Here is a 27,573-nt window from a genome sequence, read left to right on the forward strand (position 1 = left end):
GGTTTAAGGAAGGAGGAAAGCACATGGTGATCTTTCCCTGGTATATTCTCCTGTTTTCAGCTGTCTGAAGCTTAGAGACTTACTGAGCCAGAAGTTGTCTCTGTATCTCGCTGTTTATGTGTCCTCAATGGATCTTTTTTACATAAATGTTCTCATCACTTTTTAACTCCTTCATGGACTTTTAATAAAACAGTAACGATGATCCCCTGTCAGACAACAGCATAGTTGAGCAGGACAGAGACTTTAAGAGGTTACAGCCCCTGAAGTGTTATTTGTGGAATAATTTAATCATATCAAACATGGGAGGAAGCTTGATTATGGAGTGGATTCCTTCAGTGGTAATGCCAATAGGCCTCTCTCTCCAATACGGCTCTCAATTTTCATGAAACTTCTATTAATATAGAAGTTTGAGATGCTCATTCCTTGTCAAACACGACTGGGGGAAGGACAACGAGTCAGCATGCTCACATAGGCCTCATTTACTAGTGGGAAGTGTCTCTGCCCATGGCAGGTGGGGTGGAACGAGATGATCTTTAAGGTTCCCTTCCAACCTAAACCATTCTATGATTCTATGAAACTGGCCTAAACACCATAAACACCCAATTAAACATGGAAATGACAGATGGATATTCAGTCAGTCCTTGAACTTTGCAAAAAGTTTGGTAGTGAACAGTGAGGCTGAACAAATACAGTAACCTATTTGTAAACTCTAACCTGATGGAGTCAACTATCCAGGATGGGGTCTAAACCCCTACTGACCATCTTGGTCTGCCACTCCACACCTTACACTGCCTTCAAGGGACTTGTGGAGGTCAAGGCCAACATGTCCCCTTTTTCATGCACTTTCTTACTGCACTGATTACTCTTCATTTTAATTTTTCTCACCTTCTGTGAGCCTCGGGGCCTTGTCCAGGCGTCTTCTGATCATCCCCAAGGCTGAAGATTCCCCAACCTCTCTGAGCACCTGTTCCCATGTGAACCACTCTTTGGTCCAATTGAAATTGCCTTTGTGGAAGCTTGAGACCATTGCTTCTCGCCGCTTCACTGTGGACCTCTGAAGTGACTCTTGTTCTTCCCAAGCTCCACGTTAAGCTGCATGTTATGTCAGCTGCATTTGTTTTTCTGAACTTTGTGAAGTTTCTGTCAAGCCATTCCTTCATTGTTTTCATTCCTTATCTATTCTACTCTCTGCACTCTCTCCATCTTCTGCTGCACTGCCCAATGTGCAGGGAAAATTGCTCTTTTGAGACCATTTCCTCTTCTTCCTCTGGATCTGTGCCTTTGCCACTATGGGGCAGGGAAAGGAAGGCAGGAGAGAAACCACATCATTTACAAATGAAACCCAAACCCACCAAGGCCAGTGCCCAGCAGGCAAGCCCACCCCACAGCCACACCGTAACCCCATGGTCACAGCTGCACCTCTGGCAGAGTAATCCTACGTACCAGCACAGGCTGGGAGACAACAGGCTTAGGAGCAGCTCTGCAGAAAAGATCCTGGGGACCCCGGCACACCAGCCCATGACGGACCTTTGTAGCAGTGAAAGCTACACAGCAAACTGGGTGGCACGAACGACAGCATAGTCAGCAGGTGGAGAGGAGTGATTATTTCCCTCTGTATGGCACTGATAAAGTTGCGTTTGGTATGCTGTGTCCTTTACGGGTTCCCCAGTGCAAGAGAGGTGTGAACAAACTGGAAAGAGAGCCCAGACCAGGACCACTGGATAGGGGCCTGGAGCATTGGTACTGAGGAATCTGGATTTGTTTAGCCTGGAAAAGAGAAGGGCAAGGGGGAGCAAGGTTTTTAGCCTGGTCTCCTGAGTAAATGACATCTATGTCGGCATGTTGCCTGTCAGTCCCTCTCCTAGTCTGATTTGACAAGGAATGGGATCTAATAGGTGCTACTGCCCAAAGGGTGGTTATAGAGAGGATGGAGTCAGACCCTTCCCAGGACAAGAGGCAATGGGCATACCTTGCAACAGAGGCAACTCAGAGTATAATCAGGACAAAAATACTTCCCCCAAGACAAGATTCAGCACTACCTTAGTGCCCAGGGAGGCTGGGAGCTCTCAACCCTTGAAAAAGTACAAAAAATTGCCTGGGCAATGCCCTGAACAACTTGATCCAGCTTTGGAGTCCTGCTTGTGAGCAGGGGTTTGGACCAGAGATCCCTTTGCATCTATGTGTGAGTCTGTTTGCCCCTCCAGTTTGCCCAGTTTGGGCAATGCTGCCCACCTGAATGACGCAGCAGGAAAATGGTAACACAAGCAAGAGGAAGAGGATGCAATCCACTGCACCTGAAGCTTTTGCTGAGGAGAACTTAGGATGCACTCATGGACATCTGCATGAAGGGACACACCAAGGAGAAGGTCCTCCAGCGGATGAGTTACGAGCGGGCTACGTAGGCAGAGTTGCCCAGTGGCTACAAAAAGCTGGGAGCCGCTGGGACAGGAGCTGCTGTAATGCCTGGTATGGGAAGCAGGTCCTTCTGGGCCACCAGAGCCCAGCAGCCACCGTCTGTGCTCCAGGAGCCACCAGGGTGGCAGGGCCCACCAGCCACTGGGGAGGCTCAGCGGCGTGTCTCGTCCCCAGCCAGCAGAGCAATGCCTCAGGCCGAGGCCCTATCCCTATCCCTAACCCTATGCCTATCCCTATCCCTATCCCTATCCCTATCTCTATCTCTATCTCTATCCCTATCCCTATCCCTGCCCCTTTCCCCTTGCCCGCCTCACACGACCGTTGGTCCCGCGCCGCCCCCCCACGCGCCTCGTGCCCGCGAATAACCCCGTCCCCGCGCCGTCCCCTACCCCTCCCGGCCCGGCTCTCTCCTGTCCCGCCACAGCCAATGGGGAGGCGGGCTCCGCCTCGCCTGCCTGACCCCGCCCCGTCCGAGCCCCGCCCCCGGGAAGCGCTTTCTCCAATCATTGGCCGGCGGGGACAGCCCCGCGGCACCGCCCACCCGCGGGGTAACCTTTGCCTTAGTGAGCGCAGGGCCCTGCCCCGCTGCCACCGGCTGTCCAATCGGAGGCGCCGGGAGGGCGTGGCCGGCCCGGCCGCAGCCAATGGGCGCGGAGGGGGCCGCGAGCGGTGCGGGGGCCGCGGTGGCTGGTGCCGCTGCCGGGTTCGAGGAGCGACCGGCCGGCGAGGGCGGCCGGTGGAGAAGATGGCGGTGGCGGGGTCCGGCTGGGGCCTGGCCCAGCTGGCCAAGGCCCTGGGCTCGTCAGAGCAGGCGCTGCGCCTTATCCTGTCCATCCTGATGGGTAAGGGAGGGCGGAGGGCGCGGCGGCGACGGCGGCGGCGGGAGGGTGACGGGTCTGGCGCCCCGGGCAGGGCGCACCGCCCGCCGTGGGGCCGGGCCACCCCGCCGCTGGGTCGGACAGGGCCGTGCCGTGCCGGGGTCGGGCAGCGCCTCGCCGGTGGGGAGCCGCACCTGTGTCAGCGCCGCCGTGCCAGGCCACGTGTGGGCGCTGAGCCGGCGGACGAGCCCCCCCGCCGACACCGGCCCCGCCCCGGCACGGGCGGCGGAGGGTGGCCTGAGCCCGGGAGCTCGGGACCTGCCTCCCAGCAGCTGTCGGGGTGGGAACCCCGGGCAACCCTCCGGCTCTCCCGGTGGAGCCCACCGTGCAGTGGGGCGGGCCAGGCGGTGGTTGTTCCTGCAGGGAGGTGGGGGCTCGGTCCCGGTAAGCTGCCACCGGGACCGGGGTCGTGGGGAGAGCGGGGCTTGGTAACCTGCAGAGCCAGTGGCCATGGTACGGAACAAGCCCGTTTTGGGACTTGTCTGTGCCTTGGGCCGTGCTTTGGCCACCAGAAGTTTGTTGGGAATTGCCCCGCTGCCGCCTTTGCCATCGCATTCCCCAGGAGCAGGTGTCCGGAGGGGTGCACGCTTTGGAATCTCCACAAGCCCTCTGAGATGTGGCCCCATCCAAGCGTAGGGAGGTCTTTGCCAAGAGACGTTATTAGCGTCGGCAGCAATCACGGAGCTATGCGGGAGTGGCGTGCCGTCCCGGGGACTACCAGGTAGGGTGAGCGAAGCCTGGCAGCTCAGTGGCCAGAAGACCTGGGATGTTGTGGTGCACTCCACCTGCAATGCGAAGCATGTTGCGAAACACATACTCCTTATGCTTATCTCAACATGAGGTGGTTAAGTCACATGTAAAATGGTTAAGGCAGGGCTAGAGTTGAGTTACAGTGTGGGCTAACAGTCGAGAAGGAGGTTGTTGCTACCAAAACATTAACTCAAATGTATGTATATATGCTGTCTACATAAATGTCTGCAGATGCCCAATGGAACTTTGGGTTTTGAAAGCTTTTGGTGGTGTAGTCACATGGCAGAAAGGAAATACAAGCTTTTCTCTGAACCTAAAAAGTATATTTGAAGGGGTACAGCTGCTACTGTGTGATCTGTCAAAATAAAGTCCTTTGGCTAACTAGAAGTATAATTGAAAAGTTGTGTCACTTCATAGCTGTGGTCTGGACTGGACTTGTTTCTGCCTAATTTAATCTACAATGTGTAAGGTCAAACTGAACCAAAACATTCTTCACGTCAAGGGTAGATACAGGGGATTGAACTGACTATCATTTTGAACTTAACTTAGAAGTTAGTTAAACCAAACTTCTTCTGTAAAGAAAAAAGTAATAGGAAACATATACAGGACATGCACATAAGTCAGTGTGAATTAATCTAGCAGCTCTCCACAGCTGAACAGGAAAAGTCCTGCTTTCCTGTCTCTCATGTCTGCCTCTGATACTTTAATTGTGGTCTGATTGAATTTACCTGCCTGGCAGAAACCTAAACCAGAAAAAGCAGATCGTTTACTACCAGGTTAGTCAACCAACCAAGGGACTAGTCTAACAAGTGCTGATGCAGAAAAGATGTTAGAAACCGTGTGTGGAGGCAGACACCTACATTAGAGTGATGCCTTTGCAGAATGCACCTTAAACTTTCTCTCAGGGTTCCTTCTTACTAGCAATAAGCTAGAACGTGACATTGGAAGGCTGTTTGCTGCTTGGTGTCCTGTGGGTGAGCAAAACCACTTACTTCTTTGAAAGGAATAGCAGATAATTATCATCTTAATGATAAGAAGAGATGCCCACTGCAGTCGGTAGATTCGTCAAGTCTGAGATTTGTGCATGGTGTTACAAATGTTCCACAAACAGTGTTGGCACTAAGCCACTGAGATGGTTCAGTGTCCCTTCCTGATGTAGTCTATTTTGCATAAAGTCTTAATGGCTCTTTATCATTTGTATTAAAGGTCTGGGGATCGTGGACTGGGAACCCACTGGCATCTTTCTCCTGCATACCTAAAATGTATACCAAACAGGGAGGATAGAGCTGCATGTTTCCTTGTCCTTTCTCCCTTGCTCTGCATCTCTTAATTACATGTAATTGAAGGCATAACTTCAGATGGAAGGCTTAAAGGCATGCAAAACAGCCTCGCCTCTTGTTTGGTACTCTTGCACATCATGTAGATCGAACCACTCAAGCAGAGGGGATTGACTCCATCTTTCCTGCTTAATAGATGGGTAGTGAAGCATTATACCTTTACATTAAAAGGAAGTGCCAAGCACCGCTGTAAGCAACTTGAGAGTAGAGCGAGAAGAGTTCCTTAACCCAGCACTAATGTGAAAAGAAATTTTCATTTAATTGCAGCTTAGCTTGCAGTCCTTTTAATGTGACTGAAAGCCTTGAGCCTGTTGGTAATGAAACTAACTAGTGCTGATGACCACTTCATAGGATGGCATGGGGTATAAATGAAAGGCATTTCTAAAAGCTGAAATGGCATTAGGACAAGCAAGGTATGGCTTTTGCTTCACTTCCTCCATTTCAGGTGTTTGCGTAGATTCAGGAAGAAAATCACTTTTGTTGGCTGCAGCTAATACTGCTGAATTGTTTCAGAACAAGACCGTGAGGATGAAGCGTGGTCCTGTGTTCCAAAGATGGGTTAAAACGTTGTTGCTTATTTCTCCCTCTGTGATGCAGTGCACCATCAACACTGTGCAGTTCTACTGCACCAGCTGTTTCTAGGGTTTCAGCGTTCAGGAGATCACCAGAAACTAGTAAAAATAACCTTCTGAAAAAGAGGAAGAATCGCAAAAGAACTTTGCAATTTACATGAATTTTTTACGTTAATTTCTGGGGAAAGATGAACTATTGTTGAAAAAAAATAGTCTGAATGGACTGTCTTGATTCTGAGTAAAAGTGTTCACTTAGTCATGGTCTGAAATAACCAAAAGAGGTCATTTAAGCTGTTACAATTCTGGCACTACTGAAAAAAATTAAATACAGGGGCGAATGAGAGAAGGAGGAAGGAAGAGCAACCAAGAACAGAAATTGGAGTAGTCCTAAAGGGCACCACATTTTCTCAGTGAATGAGTGAAGATTTTAACAGCACACTGCTGAGTACACGGTGGGGTGTTTAGTCACAGCTTTGTATTCAAGTCAGAGACAGCTTTTATACATCCTGCAATCTTGAAGCAGAGCATACAACTAGAATAGAGTCCATTACTCAGATTGTACAAGATTAAAAACTTGCTTCAGACTTCCCGTATGTGAAAGTTTGCATAAATGACCTTTGAAGCAATTAGGCTGCAATTTGGTGATATTATCAACAGCAGTAATGCTTAAAGCATAGTTCTGGACCCCATCATTTAAAAAATTTTGGTATGTCTAGCACACTAATGCCTGTCAATCACATGAAAATCTCTCTGGAGACACTTGCATTCTCTGTCTTGCAAAGGCTACCTTGCATTCTTCAGGAGGTCCAGGGCTGAGTGTTCCCCCAGGAGAAACTCCGTCTTTAAGTCAGCTTGGAAGACACCAACGGTTTCAGCTCCGTAGCTACAGAGTCACTTCCCGTTTGGCAGAGTAAGCAGTCTGAACCAATGCTGTCCTAGCCTCTTGGAGGAAAACACCAGGGAGCCCCTCCAGGGGTGGGAAGGAGAGAAGAGGGTTTCTGTGCTGCTGCTTCTGTCCTCCCACGAGGGAAGACAGATTTCGCTCCTGCTATCACCGCTCAAAGTGTATGCCAGGATACACAAGGCACTGTATTTAAAAATTTATCTTGATCTTATTTCTTGTGTGGCTGTGTGATCCCAAAGAATTAAAGACGTTTATCTGGCCATACTGTTACAGAGCGGCTTGCAAGCTACCTGACATGTTCTGCTGCGTAATATGGAGAGGGGCCAACATACTGTTTAGAGCCCTGAGCCAGAAATGACCCTGCTGATCTGCCCAGACCTGCCAGGAAAAGCACTGTGGAAGTGTTCCCTCATCTACAGACAGCAGTGACCTGCAGAAATGAACATGTTCCTACTGAATAGGTGCCAGAAACCAGCTGCTTCGCTTGCAAGTGGTCCTATTTCCTCCTCTTCTACCTCTCACAGTTTGTTTTGCATCCTCTGCTTATTCCTGTTCTCTGCGTCCTGAAGAATTTTAGACTCGGTGAAATTCTCCCGGTGGTCACCCATAGCTGATGAGTTACCCCAAATCAAGTGCCCAGCTGGCCAGCCAAGCAAGAACCTTACTGATGGGGAGGCAAACAACTGCTCTCAATGGGTAAGAGGTAGGAGAAGTTGTAAGAGGCAGCTGACCATCCTGTTACAGGTACTAAAACCAGCCCTGTGACAGAGCACTCGTGTGCTGCCTTTTTAAAAATCTTAACTTCAAATACATGTCATTCCTTAGATAATAATAAATAAAAAGAGAGCTGTGTAGTGCTACACACTGACTGTGTCTACATTAGCAAGTAAAATGGCACAGTAGGAGCAGATCTGTAGAGCAGGCTAGTTTGCATGCGGTATCCGATGTCATGGATTTTGGGCATTTACTTTGGATTTACTTCAGCCCGGTCGTACAGACCGAGCACCCGTTGGAGTGCATTTTTAGTTCAGCTTCAGCTGAAGAGAGTCCTGTTCGCATGCTTTGAGAGGGTTCTGCTATGCAAACTAAAGCACTCTGAGCGGACTTCAAAAGTACGCTCCTGAGCTGAATTAAAAATACTCATGTATATGCACCCAGTGTTAAACAAGGTGTGGGACTTTTGCAGTATTACAGACAGAAAAAGAGAATATCTTTGAAGTCAAAATATTAGGTAAGGCTTATATTTTAACATGTCTTTTTCCTGTTGTCCCCCTCCTTTTAGTTTCAGCATTCTAGAAAGAAAAAACAGAGACAATTGATCCGCTAGATGTTAATGAAGGTGGAGTTAACTGATGAGCAAAAGGGAGAAGAGGAAAAATAGTCTGATCTGCTCTCATGTAGATGAAACGAAGCTAACACATATAAAAGGGGAAATAAAGGGAGCAGAGATGAAAAGAATGTTTCTGGTGTTCTTATTTGCAGCTTTATCTCTGGAAAAAGACAGGCATCGTAATCACCCGTTCCAGAAGGTGGCAAACTTGACAGCGCTATTTTTGCTTGGAGTTAGTAGAACTTTCCTCCTCTGCCTAATACAGCCTCTTGATAGTTTACTTCTTTTGCTCGATTAGATTCTTGTATCGGTGGGCAACCTAGGTGTTGTGCGGTGGCCCACGGCTCTCCCAAATGGCTGTGGCAAGGAAGCTGGCTTTATCCTTTCCTTCCAGTGGTGCCAGGGTTCTCTTAACCAGAGATCATCCCCTTGTGCCTGTGAAGGGAAAAAAAAAAAAAAAAAAAAAAAAAAGGAGGAATTTCTCAGCAGCAGCATCTCAGCTGTTTTGTCCCTTTTATATCAATTGCTAATTTCCTTCTATAGAAAGTCTTACCTAGAGGCAAAAACCAACTCTGCCTGCAGACTGCTTGTCGACTCCATGCTGCACGGAGAAGGAGAATTGCCTCAGATCAGGAGGTGGCCTTCTGTTTTCTCCTGGAGTATTACGGCTGGATTCCTGCTGGGGTGCGCTCTGCCCGAGGGAGCTAGGGAAGAAAGTTTGGCAGGGCAGGAGCTGCTCTCCCTCGGCAGCAAGGAGCCAAGGGGACTCCAGTCCCGTCGTTCCTGAATGGTGAAAGCAAAGCAGCCCTGACATATCCGGATGTGCCAGGCGGCAACCGCAGCTTCAAAACCCTCTCTCCAGCTTTTGCTGCGCTAATTCAGGCTGCTCCAAGAACACCCTGGTGGGGTGGGAGGACTGCTGTCGTTACCGGTAGGAATAGCTCGTGATTTAATAGGTAGTTTACGAGTGCTCAAAAATGCACTGGCCTCAGCGGGCCGGCGGCTGATATTCAGTATCCTCTGCCATTTGGGGGTTAAAGTTTATATCTGCGGCGTGGAACTGGCCCAGTCGTAAAAGTGAGAAAACTACCTTGCAGCAAAACTGTGACTAAATTGCAGTCCAGAGTACTAGCAAGTGGCCCTGGATATAGGAGGAATTTAGGCTGAGGTTGTGACTTTTGAACTGGAACAGCGCTCATGTAGTACAAGACTCTGATTTAAATCAGTGGCTTTCTAAAATCCTATATGCTGCGCACACTAGCAGCTCTCTATTTGCAAGGGCTCGTAATTATTTCTCCTTCAGAGCAGCGTTACCCAAACCATGATACGATCTCCTGTGTAGAGCTAAAAAAGGAGTACGTGTGACAGGAGAGACAGGTCTTCTAAAGAGTAGGAACACTAGTTGGGGATGGGAGAAAATAGATAAAATTTCTGGCGTTCAGAAACTTGAGATACGTTATAGTATTCAGTCATAATTTAATTCTGTCTACAGCAATGGCTGGAGTCAAAAAACAGATTTTTTTTTTTTTTTTTCCTGATGAAAATGTAATGTTTTGCAAGCTTGTACTGATTTTTGAGAGAATGGGAAATCTTTGAAAATGTGGTTTTAAAACCGTGTCAACGAACAGCAATAAATTACGCTTTGCCTAAATTTCTGATCTGATCTTTCTCCCCCTTGCTCAAAAGGGGGAAACATTTTTCCACGGTGAACCTCAGCGTTATAACTTTTGATCTAAACTGATGGTAACGCTTTATATTTTTTTGCCACTTTCCATTTCACAAAGCTGTTGTCAGTTGTTAATACGCTTATTAAAATTCAGCAGGAAAATTGATAAGTGAAAAAAGAATCCTAGTAAGAGAAAAAAGAATCCTAGTCTATGTTTCTGAGTATAAGGCTGGGAGACAATACTGCTTTTTTTCTTTTTTTTTTTTCTTTTTTTTAAATCATGTGAATTGCTCTGATTCTTTGAGTGACTCCTGTATCCCCAGAGAGCCTGTGTGATGAACTCTCTTTGCAGATTCCCTCTTCCCCCCTCAGCTGGTGTTCAGGGAAGCAACAGGGGGAAAAGTGCATGCCGGCTAATGAAAAAGTGACTGTGTAAAAATAAATAAATAAATAAATAAATAAAGGTGGTTTAGGTAAGATGGTTGGGACTTTGGAGCCTCAGCAGGGAAGAAGGAGCTGGATGAGTGGGCAGGAGCGAGGTTGCCAGGCTCTGCGGGCTAAGGGCCGTGGTATGTGGGGCTGGCTGGCCGCTCAGACCGAGACGGCAGCCTGTGGCATGGAAACCGGCTAAAAAAGACACAAAAGGAGGAAGGAACAGGACCAAGGAGGCAGGGAAGACTGAGAGAGGGGTGAGAAGAGGCTGAGGAGATATAGGCAGGCACCAATATAGGTTAGGGGTGGATCTTCTGGAAAGCACTACTGAGGAGAAGGATCTGGGACTCCTGGTGGATAGCAAACTTTCCATGAGCCAGCAACGTGCCCTTGTTGCCAAGAGGGCCAATGGAATCCTGGGCTGCATAGGGAAGAGTGTGGCCAGTAGGTCGAGGGAGGTCATTCTCCCCCTCTACTCTGCACTGGTGAGGCCACAACTGGAATACTGCGTCCAGTTTTGGGCTCCCCACTTCAAGAGAGACAGGGAACTACTGGAGAGTCCAACATAGGGCAACTAAAATGATTAAGGGATTAGAGCACCTCCCTTAAACGAGAAAAGGCTCAAAGAGCTGGGGCTCTAGCCTGGAGAAGAGAAGGCTGAGGGGAGACCTTTTCTATGTTTACAAGTACCTAAAGGGTGGGTTGAAGGAGGATGGAGCTGGACTCTTTTCAGTGGTTTCCAGCGATAGGACGAGGGGCAACGGGCACAAGCTGGAAGCCTAAGTTCCATTCAAATACGAGGAGAAACTTCTTTATGGTGAGGGTGACAGAGCCCTGGAACAGGCTGCCCAGGGAGGTTGTGGAGCCCCCTTCTCTGGAGATCTTCAAGACCCACCTTGATGCAGTCCTGAGTAATGTGCTCTAGGCAATCCTGCTTTGGCAGGGGAGTTGGACTAGATGATCTCTAGAGGTCCCTTCCAGCTCTGACAATTCCGTGATTCCGTGAAATGGGGAGCAACAGCTGGGTTTGTAGAAGCAGCAGGTTCACACCTGGGCTCAGTAGAGAGTGCGGCTGGCTGGGATCTAGAAAGGAGCCCCAAAAGTCCCAGACTCTGGGACTCCCTCCTAAGGCATTGGGGGGGACAGAATGGACCTTAAAATGGCTCCAATCACACCTCGCCCTATTAGCACTGACAGACTGCACGACATGTATTTTATATAACGTGACAGAGTTTCTCATTTCCTTACACAGTAGTGACTAGATTTGGCCTTGCTTGTTGGAAACCTTCCATCCATCAAACGCTTCTTGGCAAAATGTGCTTTTCATCACCTTTTATTACTGCTCCATATAAAACATGACTACCTACTGCTACTATTACTCCATTAGTGCAAGTAGCAGAAATCTATCCACTGCTACAGGTTTCAGCTATGCTAATAAGCAGTGTGGGTGCCAGTATTGTGGTATGTGATGAATTTCCTTTTTGTTGTTGTTGTTGTTTTTTGTTTTTAATCAGGATAAAAGAACACAGGCTTGCAAAGTAAAGCAATCAAGTTACAAAATGCCAGAATGAAAGTTGCTTCTGCTATCCCAATTCAGCTCGTTGGGCACATGCCTTTAGAAACACTAATTGCGTGAACAGACTTCACATACTTATGAGATGGACGCTTCCTGTGTCAATATGTATTAAAACATAATATATTTATTGTCTAATATGTGGCAATATTTATTGCATGCTATGTGAACCTCACCTAGACTGCAGAATTTAATTTACTCATGAGTTTCTGTGTGGCACTTCCCACCCTACTACCAGAGTGCTTCACAAATGTTTGCTTCTCACTAGAGCCACAGATGAATAATCTGGCAGCATTCCTGAATTAGACTGGGAGCTAACGTGCAGAAAATGCAAGGAAAAAACTCCTTCCACTTATCTTAGCTGCTCCATGTGAAATGCTTCTGACTTTGATTTTTTCAAAAATAGTACACGCGTAGTCCCAGTGGACTTTAGTTACAGCTTTGTGTGCCCAGTAGTTCACAAATCAGATGCAAATCTGAAGTTGGAGAGTTAGAAAAGAAAGAGTATGCCACTGGAGGTCACTTGAGGAACTCTGGGATTAAAGCTGGTCAGCATCATGTAAGAACTCATTGAGGAGGGAGCGGAGATCGAATTTTTTATGACAACGTAACCCACCCACCCCCTTTTTTTTCTTTTTTTTTTTTTTTTTTTAATCTAGCTTCTTGCCACGTTCACTGTATTTGTCACAGAATTTGGAAATGGAGACTGAAGTCCGTTTCATGTATTTCAGCATTATCCATCTCATGTATTGAGAAACTGTAATCCTGGAATTTCTTGCACTTCGATGTTAACTTTTGGATAGTTATGTTCCTGATAAGTATTTTCTTCTGTATAAAATACAGAGTAATTCATCTGGCATCTATTTCCGGAGATGGAGATACAATCTCAGGAGTGTATACTGTTGATGTATACTGCATTGATGATCATAGACTCATAGAATTGTCGGGGTTGGAAGGGACCTTTCAGATCATCAGGTCCAACCATCAACCTAACACTGACAAAAGCTATCACTAAACCACGTCACTAAGCACCATGTCTACCCGTCTTTTAAATACCTCCAGGGATGACCATTCCACCACTTCCCTGGGAAGCCTGTTGCAGTGCTTGATAACCCTTTTGATGTAGAAATTTTTTCTAATATCTAATCTAAACCTCCCCTGGCGCAGCTTGAGGCCATTTCCTCTTGTCCATGATGTATTTATGTAAAGTACATGTTCCTAATAACATGTCCAAGAAGGCTATGATCTGGACCATTACAAATGCTTGTCTACACTAATTTACAACTCTTTCATCTTTTTTTTTTTTTTTTTTCTCCTCTACTCAGGATATCCTTTTGCCTTGTTCCAGCGCTATTTCCTCTTCCAGAAGGAGGCCTACCTCATTCATCTCTACAATGTGCTCACAGGACTCTCAATTGCTTACTTCAATTTTGGTAAGATGAGTTTGGGAAGAGAGAGCTGCCTGGCCCAGGGCGTGCTGCGGTTTGGGAGGACCTACAATGGGAAAGTGTCATTTCTACTTCTTATCTCTCTCTCTTTCCCTCCTCCACAGGGACGCAGCTCTTTCATTCCCTGATATGTGTCCTAATCCAGTTCCTCATACTGAGACTAATGGGTCGCACAATCACTGCCGTCTTCACCACGTTCTTCTTTCAGATGGTAAAACTCTCCTTCTTACTGCATCGGTTTGTAGAAAGGAGTCCTCTGTTCAGTTTTGCGCTTCCCATTAGCAGCTGTGGGTGGAAAAGTGGAGACAGATAAAAACCAGCTGGATGAATTAGTTTGAATAACCCAAACAATGGTTTCTTTCAGACGTACCTTATGGCTGGATATTACTTCACAGCCACAGAGCATTATGACATCAAGTGGACAATGCCACACTGTGTCTTGACGCTCAAGTTGATTGGTGAGTGCCACCTCCTTCCTATCTATCTCTTCCACTCTGCAAGCCGTGCCTTAGGGAAGAGAGGGTTGCTTCTGCAGCCCAACCAGCCCATCACAGGGCTTCAAATAATTGTTTCTCACCTCTAGGTCTGGCCATCGATTACTATGATGGAGGAAAAGATCTGGTGAGTAAGACACCATTTCTCCTTTATTCCTCCTCCCCTCTTCCATGTCATTCCACTGAGCTAGAGGTCAGAAAATCAAGTTCAAAGGATGTGAGTCAGCAAGCTGCATTCATTGTTTGGTAAAAGCCATAGTTGAGAAGGGAGCATCTGTGAGTGTCTGAGGGCACTGAATAATGGAGTGGAAAGAAATCATTTCGAACAGAGACGGTAGTGATTAGAGATGGGCAACAGTTGTTTCAGTCATGTCAGAATATTATTCTGCCCCCTCCCAAATTCCCTACCATCTCCTTCCCCCAAATCTGTTGCTTTAGATTCCCGATCCCTAGTGCTCTGTGTCTTGTGGGTAGTGTACCTTTAACTTGCAGACCATCAGCACTGGATCTCAGTTCTCATCTTCCTTTCCTTTGTCTAGTCTTACCATATCCTTCTGAATGGTTGCCCTTTACCATTTGCTAGGGCCCTGTTTTTAGAGCCACTGAAACAGCCAGAGAACTCACGCATCACAGTGTGTAGGAAAGGACAGAACACTTGCTATAGACTCTTAATCCTACTTCTAGTATCTGCGTTTCCCATCTCCAGTTTGGGGCCTGACCCAATCTGTAGCACCCATGGAATCAATGCTGACTGCAAGAACACAAGGTTGAGCTGAAATGTCCTAAGCTGAAGTTTCAAGGTTTTAAAGACAATGAATTCTTGCATCAAGAAGTAGGAATTGTAGGGCAATAAGGTCTTGGGAAGGTACATGTGATTGCAGAGTGGTAGAGGTCAGATACAGTGCTTTTACTATGCTGTTGGGGATGCATGTCAATGGATCCCTTCCATGTTTTGAGCTTATTTTGGAATAGAGATCTGTGCAACTGGTCTCAACCACTGGATCCTGTTGCTGTTTAGAGGGGGTGGAGATAGAGAGGGTTGAGGAGAGGAATGGACATGAAGTACAAAGTGGCAAGTTCCATGTACATGGAGAGCAAGAACTGAGAGCATTAAGGAGGTAGGATGAGAACACAACATCCCCAGCTAGTATGAGATCCCCTAGGATGATGTTAATGCCACTCCCTTTGGTGCAGGAGTTCCTGACCCCTGAGCAGCGGCGATTTGCTGTCCGGGGAGTTCCTACCTTGCTGGAGGTTTCAGGATTCTCCTATTTCTATGGTGCCTTCATGGTGGGGCCTCAGTTCTCCATGACAGACTATCAGAAACTGACAAGGGGAGAGATGACTGACGTTCAAGGCCAGAGACCCAATAGGTAATAAAAAGCCGCTTAGCTCCTCGCCTTCCTAAGATCCCAGAATGCTGCATCCTACACATGTTCCCTGCAGCGGAGTGCCTTCTTACCTGGACACTAAAGTACTGTGACCAAAAGTGATTTATAAGACAAAGCAGTCTTTCAAAAGTTGCTCATAACTCTCTGGTTAATGTCCTAGCATTGTTCCAGGGCATGAACGTCAACAACCATTTGACATCTTTAGTACAGACTCGGTCCCAACCTGGTAACGTTAGCATCCCAGCTTCCAAACAGAGGCATCTGCTGCAGTGGAACGTGGTGAATCCCTATCGCTATCTCCCCTACCTCCGCTTCTCCACTTCTGTTTTAAAAATTGTGAGTTTGACCATCTCTTTCCAAGGCTTTTCTTTGACCTTCATATTTTTCTTTCTCAGTTTTGTGCCTGCTCTCAAGCGCCTGAGTTTGGGTCTCTTGTTTCTAGTAACCTATACCTTGTCAAGCCTGTACATCTCTGATGAATACCTCATCTCGGATGATTATATGGTATGTATTCATTTGACAGTTCTCAGGTGTGGAAGAATTCCACTTCTCTGGAGGGCACTGGATCTACAAGAGTGGATTTTTATTTTTTTTTTTTTTTTTTAGTTTTGCTTCAATTTAAAAAAAAAAAAGATAAGTCAGCAACTAGTGATAAGCCTTTCCAGAACTGCCTGTCCTGTGGATTCCATTTGATGCAGGGCAGGAATCCATTAAGCTGAATTGATCCAAATGAAAACTTCTACAAACAGAGAATTAATCTTAGGTTTCCAAAACGAACAGTAGCTTTTAACAGATGTATATTGTGACCTTTTAACAACCTTCTGTTTAACTATTACATGCAAAGAACTAGAGTAACTTGCAAGGCTTACCAGGATCTTTGGGGTTCTTAGAAAACTCTTAGCAAGTAATTCCTACCTTATGCAGATTATCCGTGTTTCTGTGCCAGTATGAATAAATGAGGGTGTAACTTTCACAATGATTATGCAAATCCCAGGGTCTTCCCAAAGTACCTATTTCAGTACAGCCAAATATTATGATATAATGTGTAAATTTGCATAAGCCAATAGCCTGGCAGTCCAGTCCATGTAGGAGTCTCAACACAGACATCAGACTAAAATGAAAGACAGTAATGAGATCTCATTTACCTTGTCTCATTATTGCCACTCAACTCTGTTTTTCTTAATTTTCATTGTATTTCACTCTTATCTCTGCAGAAGCAGCCTTTCTGGTTCCGTTGTGGTTACATATTGATCTGGGGCAAAATTATACTCTACAAATACGTAACCTGCTGGCTTGTTACGGTGAGTCTACATGTCGTTCCAGAAACCAAAGACAAATAAACAAAGGTAGCACCTTTGCAGCTACTTAGCATGTTCTTGGACTTAGCGCCAAATGGAAGTAATCCAAATTTCTGGAGATCAATGCAGGTCAGTTGAGCTTGCTCTAAGATAGCAAAGGCTAGCTAGCTAAAATCAGGCAGTTTTCAATCCATTTGTTCCACCTGCAGTGGTGCTTTCCGCTCAACACAGTGAGAGTCAGAGCTTCCCAAGCTCTGCCTTTCCCAAAAAAAACCCAAGAGGGCAATGTTTTCCTCTCATCTTTCTTGCGAATCTTTTCCCACAGGAAGGTGTCTGCATCCTTGTTGGTCTGGGTTACAATGGGAAGGACGAGAGTGGAAAGCCTTTGTGGGATGCCTGTGCCAACATGAAGGTCTGGCTGTATGAGACAACACCTTTGTTCACAGGGACCATTGCTTCTTTCAACATCAACACCAATGCTTGGGTGGCCCGGTGAGCAGGACAAAATTCCCCTTCTGTCACGCGTCAGTAACGTCTGTGTCGGCAGAACCGAGATCCTGGGCTGAGAGGGAGCAGTGGAGGAACAATCTGCCACTTCTCAGTTCTTACACTCTTTCTCTCATGTTTCGTTGCTGTCCCATCTGAAACAGGTTACTGGGTTAGACAGATCTTTTAGTTCAATCTAAAAGGGCAAATCATTAATACGGGCAAACAGCTAATGGCAGCAGGAGGACAGAGGCTAGAAGGGGACTTAGAGGGAGCCCTTCGGCCTGCCTGGTCAAACAGCTGCAGAACTGCTCCATCAGCTGGTCCCTGTGTCGCCCCTCTTGATGCTCCCTATCTAATGACCTTAACCAGGTTTTGGTTCAGCACTTGCTGGGACACACAACTGAGTTGTAAAATCCCTTGGTTGTTGGATGGGCCACTTCTCCCCGGTAGCTGGGATTTCTTTAAGACAAGGACTGAGGTCCCTGGTAAGGGGAGCTGTCTCACTGCTTCTGTCACCACGGGGGTGTCACCACCATATGCAAAAGCATATGGTCCCTGGGCCTCTGACACGGAGAAGGGATGACAGACAAATAAACTAGAAGCATTCAGTTTGTTTCTTTTCTGCTCTAGCTACATCTTCAAGCGTCTGAAGTTCCTGGGTAACAAACTGCTGTCACAGGCACTGGCCCTGTTCTTCCTGGCCATTTGGCACGGGCTGCACTCTGGCTACCTGGTGTGCTTTCAGATGGAGTTGCTTATAGTCATCGTTGAAAGACAGGTGCGCTTTGTCTGACTTACCAGGAGTGGGGTGGCCGGCGTTAGCCTTTCCCCACGAGTCTGGAAACAGCCATGCTGCAGGCTTTACTTGGATTAAATACAAAAAAATAGCTGCTTGCTTTGGAATTGGTGCTCGAACACGATACCATTCTGTTCTCAAGAGTTCAGTAGGTTGCTTGGCTTCTGCATGGGCAAGCCTTAAATTTATTGCAGAAGCTGACGGGAAGAAAAGTAGAGAACTTGGCATTTGAGCAGAGGACAACTGAAGTGCTTGGCAGCTGGAAAGGCTGGAGGCCAAGCACACGAGCTGAATGCCTCTGCTCAGTCTCCCAGTACTGACAGAACAATGTTCCATATTTAAACTTATTTTTCTTAATTAAAGCATTGAGCAGGATGGGGCGCTTAACTACTTTTTTTAGGCTAACTGCTTACTAAAATTCATTTTATGCAGCTGGATAGATACTTTGGCCCCAGAGCCTGCGTATATAGCCAGAGGACAACCAACTGAGGAGAATTCTGGTCTGTTTTTTTTTTTTTTTTTTCTTTTAAATTAGGTCATAAACCTTGTTCGGGACAGTCCTCCCCTGAGCACTTTGGCCTCCATCACTGTCTTGCAGCCTGTCTTCTATGTGCTGCAGCAGGCTATCCACTGGATGTTCATGGGTTACTCTCTGGTGCCATTTTGCCTTTTCACCTGGGACAAATGGATGAAGGTATTTAGTAGCCACAACCAGACAACACATGCCACCAACCCTTTCCCCTCCATCCTGTCTCAGGTGTTCTTGGCTCAAAGCTGCTCGCTGCTCCCTAACCCTGTGTTTCTCTTTACAGGTGTACAGGTCTGTTTATTTCCTCGGCCATGTGTTGTTCTTCACCTTATTACTCGTGTTGCCTTACATTCGCAGATTAATTGTGCCACGAAAAGAAAAGCTAAAAAAAGCAGAGTAACAGCCAAAAGGTAAGGCTGTACCATGTGGAGAGAGTCCCACGCTTGGACTAGGAGGTGAAGCGGGGGCAGCAACGTTATATCCCGAGGGGAAAGGCAAACGTAAAACCCAACCAAAACCAAATCTAGCACTTTTCTTTTTCAGATTGTACCACCTGTGCATTTGTAGGAGTTGATTTAACACTCCAGAAGCAAAGCATCACCTGCCAAGTTTGCTGTGTTGAAGTACGACTTTTTTCAACGCGAGGAGGGGGAAAAGAGAAAGCCCAGGGTCAGAGACCCAAAAGGAGGGGAAGGGAGGAAGCCTCCTTCCCGATCCTCCACCTTCTGTATGTTGCCTTATCTCTCTGCCGCCCTCCAGAGGACACTCGTGTCTCTGCCGATATCAGACGATTGTAAAAAAACTCAAACGCAGGCACTGTATTGGATTGGAGCCACTTTCTGACTTTTCTACGTTTGTCATCCAAGATAAAAATTGCTCCTGGTCTTTTTCATATCGGCTTCAGATCTTTTCCTCTTGGGTGCCTCGGTGTGGGAGCGCGAACTGTCCCACACCATCCAGCACGGTGATTCCACAGGACTGAGTAACTTCAGCTGCAGGGCGAGCGGGGCGCAGCTAAGAATTTCGGTTCCACGACAAATTTGGGCTAAGTCCCTGCTATAAAGGGATCAAGCCGGCTCACGTGTTAAACATGAGAAAGTAAAATACACAAGCACTCTTACCAAAAATGACCTTTAATAGGAGGAAAAAAGGTCGGTGGGGCAGTTCATGTAAAGTCTCATTGCTCGAGAGGCTACAAGGACAAAATGGAAGCTTTTTCCCTTCCAGGAGCCCAAAGTCCTCTAGGTCCACACCTAAGTAAAAGAGCCTCTCCAGAATGTGGGGTCACTGTACAGAAGTCCACCGTGACAGCAGCAGCAGCAGAAGTTCATACTACTCCCCAGACTTCCTCAAAGGCAGTAGTAATTTTAGCACATGTCAGGGCAGCAGAAAGGGGATAGTTGCTGATGGAGACCATCTTTTCAGTATAGTCAACATTGACCTAGGGGAAGAGAGAGAAAAAAAAAAATATAAATTTAAGCTGCAAGTTTTCACTTAGTCCCATCTATCCCCATTGGTTGGAGAGGCACAGTATTTCTCCAAGGTTGAACATAGCCACAATAAAACACAACAGGGTAACTGCTAGCCCTCACTAGCGCCCTCTCCCAAGAGGTAGAAAAGTCCCAAGCATTGCAGCGTTGGGCCTTTTTTCAGATAAGCCTGCCCAGGAGGGGAAAAAAGGAGGGGTGGGACAAGGGGGAACAAGGGAGGAAAAAAAAAAAGGAGAAAAGCCACACCCCCATACTCAGAACAAGACTGAAATCTATGCTGATAAAGATTTTTACAACTCCAAGTAAGGAATACTTGCACTTACCGAACCATGGGCAAAAGCTCCCACAACGATAGCAACTGGCTCTGCTGTAGGAACCAGTTTACGCAGATCCGACACCTTTGGAACTGAGAAAGAGGTACCTATCTTCAGACAGCCCACAGGGAGATGATCACTGACTGGATTTTTAATCACCTACAGAAAGCAGAAAGTTAGAAGGGGCATAGAGATAAGAGGCATTACCACAAAGCTAAGTCTACAATTTGTACAAAAATAAAAAATAATAATAAAAAATTACTCCTACATCACTAGCAGCAAAGGAGGAATATTGCAACGTTACCTGTGAACAGCCAAAGAATGCTTACCTTCAACAATTTCTGAGGCCCATCGGCTGCTCGAACACTGAGCTTATGCAGCAACTGAACTGACAAGAGAAGAAAATTAGTTGTCTGGTTTTTTGCCTCAAGAATGCTATCCTCTACCTATTGATCAGAAAGTAGACAAAATGTCTATCTCTAGAGTTCCCAGCAGTTCTTCTAAAGCAGTCCTAAGAAATACTGATCAGCAAGTTATTTTGCTGTTAGCACAGCAGTGCTAGTGGTGGCACTCTCCACTGTGCTAAGGAACACGTAGTTGACCTATGCATCCTAGGACTTGCAAAAAGACACTTAATTTCCCTGCTCTTTTCTCACTCTCACATTTTTTAATGTTGGTTGGTGCAACTTTTTGGGTCTTCCCAAAATTCTTTCACTCCTAACCACTTTCCTGCGTTATTTGTGGCCAGTATAAAGACTAAATCACTTACCCATAAGCCCACAGAATCGATCAAAAGTTCTTGGAATTCTGGTTTGGGGATTGACTTCAATTAGAACATTCTTCTGGGTATGGATATAAACCTGAAGGAGACCAGCCCGATTCAGTGGGCTGTCCATGAGCATCAGAAGACTCTAAAATAGAAGAACACACAGTAGGGGAAACAGAAAAGGCACAAGTAAGAGGGCTCTTGGAAAACTTGATGGCAAGGCCCCACAAATGCAGAAGACACTGATGCCGAAGCAGAAAAGTGTTCATCTGACCGTGTGAGCCGTACTGTAAAGCTGAAAGAAAATAGTCTCATATGCATACAAAGAGGATTACTAACAAACTACGAACACAACGAGTAAGGCCAAACTCATCCCCATTCCAGAAGCACAAAGCAAACTGAGGGACAACCTCCCCCAAGCCGACCGCCGGGCCGCCCCACCGCCGCCCCGGACAGCCCAGATCGCCCCAGACGCCGCCCGGACCCGGCCAGTACCTGGTGGGTGATGTCGGGCCGCACCTCCCCGGGGTCCCGGCCGTTCCGCAACAGCAGCGCCTTGTGCTTGTCGCAGTTGAGGAGCTCGAACGTCTTCCCCACCTACGGCCAAAGCACGGATGAGGTGGGCAAGGGCGCCCGCGGCCGCCTTCGGCCCGGCCCGGCCCGGCCCGACCCCCTGTACCTTCACAGTCTCCAGACTCGCCCCCTCTAGTACCACCAAGAGCCGCCGCTGCCCACGGGGCCGCTTCGCCTCCAGCGAAACATCTTCAACCTCCACTGCCTCTTCCTTCTCTTCTTCCTCACGAGGCCGCCTGGGCGCCGCCATTTTGCGAGCACCACCCCTGCCCCGCCCCCAGCCCGCCCACCGGCCGCCGCCACCACCACCACCACCCAAGATGGCGGTCGGGACGCGCCCGTTATCTCCCTCCGGCCGGAACCACTTCCGGAGGGCAGCGCAGCCGGAAGGTCGGCGGCGGCTGGGCGGGAAGGGGCGGTTTCCTGGCCGGAGCGCTTTGGCCGGCGGCACCTTCCGGTGTCCTTCCCGGCGGCGCGGCGCGGCCATGGCGCAGAACCTGAAGGACCTGGCGGGGCGGCTGCCGGCCGGGCCGCGGGGCGTCGGCACCGCCCTCAAGCTGCTGCTGGGCGCCGGCGCCCTGGCCTATGGCGTCCGTGAGTCCGTCTTCATCGGTGAGTGTGTCGTGTACCCCCCCTCAGCCTCGCTTCTCCCGCGCCCGCCTCCTCCGCCTCCCACCCTGACCCTGCCCCTTCTCTCCGCAGTGGAAGGCGGCCAGCGGGCCATCTTCTTCAACCGCATCGGCGGCGTCCAGCAGGACACCATCCTCGCCGAGGGGCTGCACTTCAGGTAAGGCCCGGCTCCCCCGGCCCCGCCCCGCCCTCTCCCGGTCGCCCCGCGTTAGTAACGGGCCTCCCGCCCTTCGCAGGATCCCCTGGTTCCAGTATCCCATCATCTACGACATCCGAGCCCGGCCACGGAAAATCTCCTCCCCCACCGGTTCCAAAGGTGAGAGCGGCCCCGCAGGCGGGAGCATGAGGCCCAGGCCGTGCCTGTGGGGCGGGTGGGAGGGAGGGACAGGAGTCCGGCTGCAGGGCTGGTTTTGCTCATAATCTTTTTTTTCCTCTTCAGATTTGCAGATGGTGAACATTTCCCTGCGTGTTCTCACACGCCCCAATGCTGCAGAGCTGCCCAGCATGTACCAGCGCCTGGGCCTGGACTACGAGGAGCGAGTCCTGCCTTCCATCGTTAATGAAGTGCTCAAGAGCGTGGTAGCCAAGTTTAACGCTTCCCAGCTCATTACTCAGAGAGCCCAGGTGAATTCTTCTGGAAGAGAATTACGCTTGGATTGGAAAGAAACAACTAAATTGTGCATGTGGGGAATGTTATAACAGATAAAGGATAAATATATTAGGCTGGTAGATCATGCATCCAAACGGAAAGGGCATGGAACTGTATCCCACTTACAGTTTGATCTCGATACAGGTGCAAATATTAAGGCTGTAACACTAGGGTTTGAGAAGAAGATGGATGTGTTGGTGTATAGAGTGCAAAATTGCACCAAAATGTAATGATGGGGAGGGGGAGCTAATTTACAACATAGTCCACAAGTAACAGTAGAACTGCTTTGAAAAAATGATTGCTTGGCCCTTTATGGGTCTCAGAAGAGCTGTTAGAGCAAGTTAAGCAGTTTTAAAGGATCTGAAAAGCAGAGTGGTTGAGCAGATAACAAAGCAGTAAGCTTTCAGTAATGCATGCTACGGAAGAGTAGCAAATATTTGTGTTTAGAAGGTTAGAGGGCAATATGGAGGGGTAGCAAAATAGTAGAAATACTTAGTTTTAAAAACCTGTGCCTGAAAGCTTGTGTTCTGATAATGTGATTGCCATGGATTCTGAGAGTATCTGCTACTTATTGCAGCTGAGGGAGAGAGAAGGTGCAGCTGTTTTTTTAAAAGATCTTGCGTGAGACTGCTGAAGAGGATAAGTTGTCAGAAAGATGAAATACAAAGCGTCTCTTAACTAGTTTCTGATCCATGACAGAAGAGCAAAAGAGTGGAACTAAGCGTCCAGGTCTTGTGAGAACTGATCCAGAAATAGGGACCTCAGGGTTTTGCGCTGTGCCACGTAGTGTGTACTGGAGGGATTTGTTAATGATCTGCTGTAAAGAGAAAGTGGAAAGCGAGGATGCGACAGCAAAGAAAAAGTGTCTGCAGGGGATTTAGGTTTATTGGAAGCAAAGAATGACTGTTGGGTATCTCTGAACAGACTGCATTGAATTTGTCTTCTTGTCGGCTGTTCATCACTGTAAAGTGATGTGTATTGAAACGGTTGATAATGAGAGGAAAATGAAGTGACTTTGCATAGTCAGGTGCTTGCAGCTCACACAGTAAAGGATTCTGGCATCGGTTTAGAATTCTGCGCAGAAACAGCTGCAATAAAAATGAAAGCAAATGCTAGACTGGTCAAGGATGTGATACTGTAGCAGTAATTTCTATTTAAGTCAATATTTGATGCAGGACTTGTCAGCCTGCCTGAAAAAGATACTGGCAAGTTAAAGGCAACTCAGGAATTAGTAGAATTTAAAAAAAAAGTTCCAACAGCAGTCATCCAAAGAGACTGACAGAACGCAGAGTAGCCATGCTGGTCAAGTAGCTACAGCAATTGAGAGACGTGGTGTGTCTACAGTGTGCAGCAGCGTGGAGTGGTAATTTTTATTTTCTTCTTTTATTTTCTTCTTTCTTTGTCTGAATACAAAGATGAGGAGACAGTTGGACTGCCAACAGCAGCAAATTCAAGGAAATACTTCATGCCAAAACCTCTGTGGGAACTGTGGAACTAGGTGTGCTGGGATGTCAAAGAAAAAAAAACTTTAAAGAAGGTTTTTATTTTTGTAAAATTAGTTGTATGGGATAGTTAAGTACTAACTGTAAGCAAGCTATATTTTACTTTTGAAAATGCTGTATGTAGCTATGGATATGCAGCATTGTGACAGATTCAGAGATGGTATTAATGTCCATGATTCAAGGTTTGCTTTAGGTGATGTTTTTCCTGGGCCCAATGGGAGTGAACTGTGAAGAGCAGTTGTGCTTCACTTCTGAGGTGCACAGGAAGTGAGAATCAGCCTGTGTTTGTTACTCTTTTTGCTATATTCGTGTTTCAGGTGTCTCTGCTCATTAGGCGAGAACTGACAGAGAGAGCCAAGGATTTCAGCCTCATCCTGGACGATGTGGCTATCACAGAGCTCAGTTTCAGTCGTGAATACACAGCAGCTGTGGAGGCTAAGCAAGTGGGTGAGTTCATTTTACACCTGGAAAGAGTGGATTGCCTTTGCCTTTTTATTGAATTGTTAAACAAGGAAGCAGAATTTGGGCTAGCGTGTCACTGCTTTTGTATGGTTATGGCGACCCAGTTATACATCTCAGCCTCCTTAGTCATGGAACCAAGAAGGTTATTTCACAAGTATTTTCAGAAAACTTTGGGTGATAGCTAATGAGATAGACCACCAGTGGGACTGAATTCTCAAGACTGCAGGGTTTCTCTTCATACTGGGGCTCTTGTCGCTTACTATGCAGATTATGTTTAGAGGGTCTGGATGCTATTGATTTTATTTAAGAAAAAGTACACTCAGATGCATTTCTTACTTGTGGGTATCACCCCAGAATGCTGTCCGTTCTTTTGCAAGTGACGACCCCAGCCCTGGGCTGTAGGGTTCTGGTGGAGGGCTCAGAAGATGAGATCTGCTTCCAATGCTTTTGGTCATTCTCTCTGCAGCCCAGCAGGAGGCACAGCGCGCACAGTTTCTGGTGGAGAAGGCCAAGCAGGAGCAGAAACAGAAGATTGTTCAGGCTGAAGGGGAAGCTACAGCTGCCAAGATGATATCCTGCTTTGGGAGATTTTGTGGGATGTATCTTGTGAGAGCTTGACAGGCCTGAGAATCTGTCACATTGGGCTCACACTTAGGAGACTGTTATCAGATGCTAGTTCTAAGTAGGTCACTGTCATTTATTTTTTTCCCCCCTACAGCTGGCTGGAGTGAGATTTGTCTGAGATTACAGGTCAGAGCAGAGAAGGCCACGAGCTCTGTATTGTGAGGTTTAACTTTTATTTACTGTGTGTGACCATAATCCGTAATGTTGTTCTTGATTTGGGGAAGTAAAAGTATCCCTGCCCAAAACCCCAAGTTATTGGGATAGAGATTGCTCTTCCCCCTTAAGATGTTTGATGACACAGCTGAGGAAGAATTCCTTGAGGATAGGTGGCTTCTGTTAGCAGGTTTTTCCTTAACTTTTGCTCCCCTGTACCTCGGTGAAGCTCTTAGCAGGAATCCAGGCTACATCAAGCTACGTAAGATCCGAGCTGCTCAGAACATCTCGAAAACGGTGAGCAATGGGGCACAGAATTTCCTTTGTTCCTTCTGCAGTCCTTGTGCTGTCCTTCCAGCCCAGTGGCCACATGATGAATTTAAGGCGAATGTGACCTGCCCTGTCCTGATCTTTGTTCCTGCCCAGCCCTTCTCTGCTCAAATAGAGCTTAAGATCTACCTTGCTGCGATCGGCAATTAGATGTGAGGCTAAGAGTTCATGCCTTCCATACAACAAGGCCAGATCCACATCAGATTCCATCACCCTCGCCCAGCTGCAGCCACCAAAAGCTCCCGGTTTCCTGCAGGCTGAGAAAAGGGGACAGCTAAGCCTGGGATCAAAGGTCTGTCTGACAGGGAGACAGAGTGAGCACTTCTTTTAGAAGGTCTGATGGCACTGGGATAGGAAATCAGGAAGTTACAGAGTTGTTTCGGGGAATTGCTTTGATTTAAGCGAGATCTTAAGTGCTTATATCTGGAGGGGGTGATAGATTCTTTGTTAGTGCCATTCTTCCATATGCATTTATTCTCTTCTCCTTTATGCTATCTCTGTACTGGATTTCTTTTCCAGATTGCTGGCTCGCAAAACCGCGTGTATCTCACAGCAGATAACTTGGTACTGAACCTGCAGGACGAGGGATTCACCAGGTAAGGGGCCAGGCGGCTGCTGGGGGTGGATTTACCTGCACCCTACTTGTGAAGCTGGTCCCCTTTCTGGAGCTCTCTCAGGATCTTTTCTTCGAGAGGAGCATGATGCCAGAGGACACAGCCAAGTAGGGAGCAGTCTTATTGTGGAAATGGAGAATTTTTTGTTGAATCTAATCAATTTACTCTTGTGTTTCTTTTCCTTTCCCCTCTCTCTTTACTGTATCTCCTGACACACAGAGGAAGGTAAGGCACTGTTTATTTTGATCCTTTTGTTAGTACTTGGAACAAGGTGCCTGGGATGTTTCTGGCTTGGGCCTTTCTGCCCATGGGAAGTTTATTCCATCTCTACCTCAGTTTCCATTTGTGATGTGAAGCTTGAAGCCCTTCCTTGCAGGGGCCACAAACATCTACATCAAGTAGGAGATACTCAGTAATTGGAGCTCTCTGTGTGTCCCATAAGGAACCTTGCATGGGGAAGGCAGGAGTAACAGGGGAGCGTCCTCTGGTCCAGCCCGTGTGTACAGGACATCCTGCATTTGCAGCAGAGAAGGCTGTGAGAAGGCAGTTAGATGATTGTAGGAATTTGTGTTGCTTTGGGGTAACAACCTCTAGGAAAGATGCTCTTACTACTCTCCAAAAGCTTTCCAGTCCATGCTAGAAAACCCAATGCCCTGCTTTCAGAGCTGGCAGGAGTGCGGTGGCTTTGCCTCATCTGTCCAGTGTTTACTGGACAGGGCAGTGCCGGCTGAGCTAATAGCATGCAGCTAAAAGCTTAGATTTCTTAGAATCACGAAGGGAAGCCAGAGCTGGTTTCTTTGCTGTAGGATCTCTGACGGTGAGATCCTTCTTCCTTACCTTTGACCAGATTCTGTCCTACTCATGCCAGAAGGCTTAAGGGGCTTTGAAAAAAATACTTGCAAGTCAAGGTCCTTTAGGTGTGACATCTCACACCCCCAAGTCTGTAGGGAGGCTCTGGTTCAGCTTTGCTTGTGTTTTCTGCACTAACGACTCACTTTTCTCTCCCTTTCAGTGACAGTCTCCTACTCAAGCAAGGGAAGAAATGAAAGAAGCTCAAGCCTCCTAGAATGGCCGGTGCTGACCAGCAGAAGCTATGAGTGAGGAACTTGGAACTCCCTCCACTAGCAATGTTTGCCCTCACTTTGAAGTTGTTACTCCAGTAGT

At 47.3% G+C, this 27,573-nt stretch overlaps 3 protein-coding genes across 3 annotated transcripts; 2 read left to right on the plus strand and 1 right to left on the minus strand.

Annotated features, from left to right (window-relative positions):
* The first annotated feature begins 3,059 nt into the window (after positions 1–3,059).
* Positions 3,060–19,421, plus strand: LPCAT3 (lysophosphatidylcholine acyltransferase 3). Its single transcript, XM_074168986.1, is given in 14 exon segments — positions 3,060–3,140; positions 3,143–3,257; positions 13,183–13,290; positions 13,410–13,516; positions 13,670–13,763; positions 13,889–13,926; positions 14,994–15,172; positions 15,586–15,694; positions 16,405–16,491; positions 16,814–16,980; positions 17,608–17,755; positions 18,309–18,467; positions 18,586–18,712; positions 18,846–19,421. Coding segments are annotated over 13 exon segments (1,509 nt in total). The 3' UTR covers positions 18,703–18,712; positions 18,846–19,421.
* EMG1 (EMG1 N1-specific pseudouridine methyltransferase) lies at positions 19,422–21,712 on the minus strand. The gene is made up of 6 exons (XM_074168998.1): positions 21,552–21,712; positions 21,368–21,469; positions 20,876–21,017; positions 20,436–20,494; positions 20,116–20,265; positions 19,422–19,743 (listed from the first exon to the last, which is right to left on the minus strand). The coding sequence occupies exons 1-6, from the start codon at positions 21,693–21,695 to the stop codon at positions 19,630–19,632; spliced, it is 711 nt and encodes a 236-aa protein (XP_074025099.1). The 5' UTR covers positions 21,696–21,712; the 3' UTR covers positions 19,422–19,629.
* A 218-nt stretch (positions 21,713–21,930) lies between these two features.
* Positions 21,931–27,455, plus strand: PHB2 (prohibitin 2). Its single transcript, XM_074160134.1, has 10 exons — positions 21,931–22,057; positions 22,148–22,232; positions 22,312–22,391; positions 22,515–22,699; positions 24,544–24,673; positions 25,155–25,258; positions 25,685–25,762; positions 26,315–26,391; positions 26,629–26,634; positions 27,422–27,455. The coding sequence occupies exons 1-10, from the start codon at positions 21,931–21,933 to the stop codon at positions 27,453–27,455; spliced, it is 906 nt and encodes a 301-aa protein (XP_074016235.1).
* Positions 27,456–27,573: the final 118 nt, after the last annotated feature.

Source organism: Numenius arquata, chromosome 1, assembly GCF_964106895.1.
Source record: "Numenius arquata chromosome 1, bNumArq3.hap1.1, whole genome shotgun sequence".
Taxonomy (NCBI): Eukaryota; Metazoa; Chordata; class Aves; order Charadriiformes; family Scolopacidae; genus Numenius; species Numenius arquata.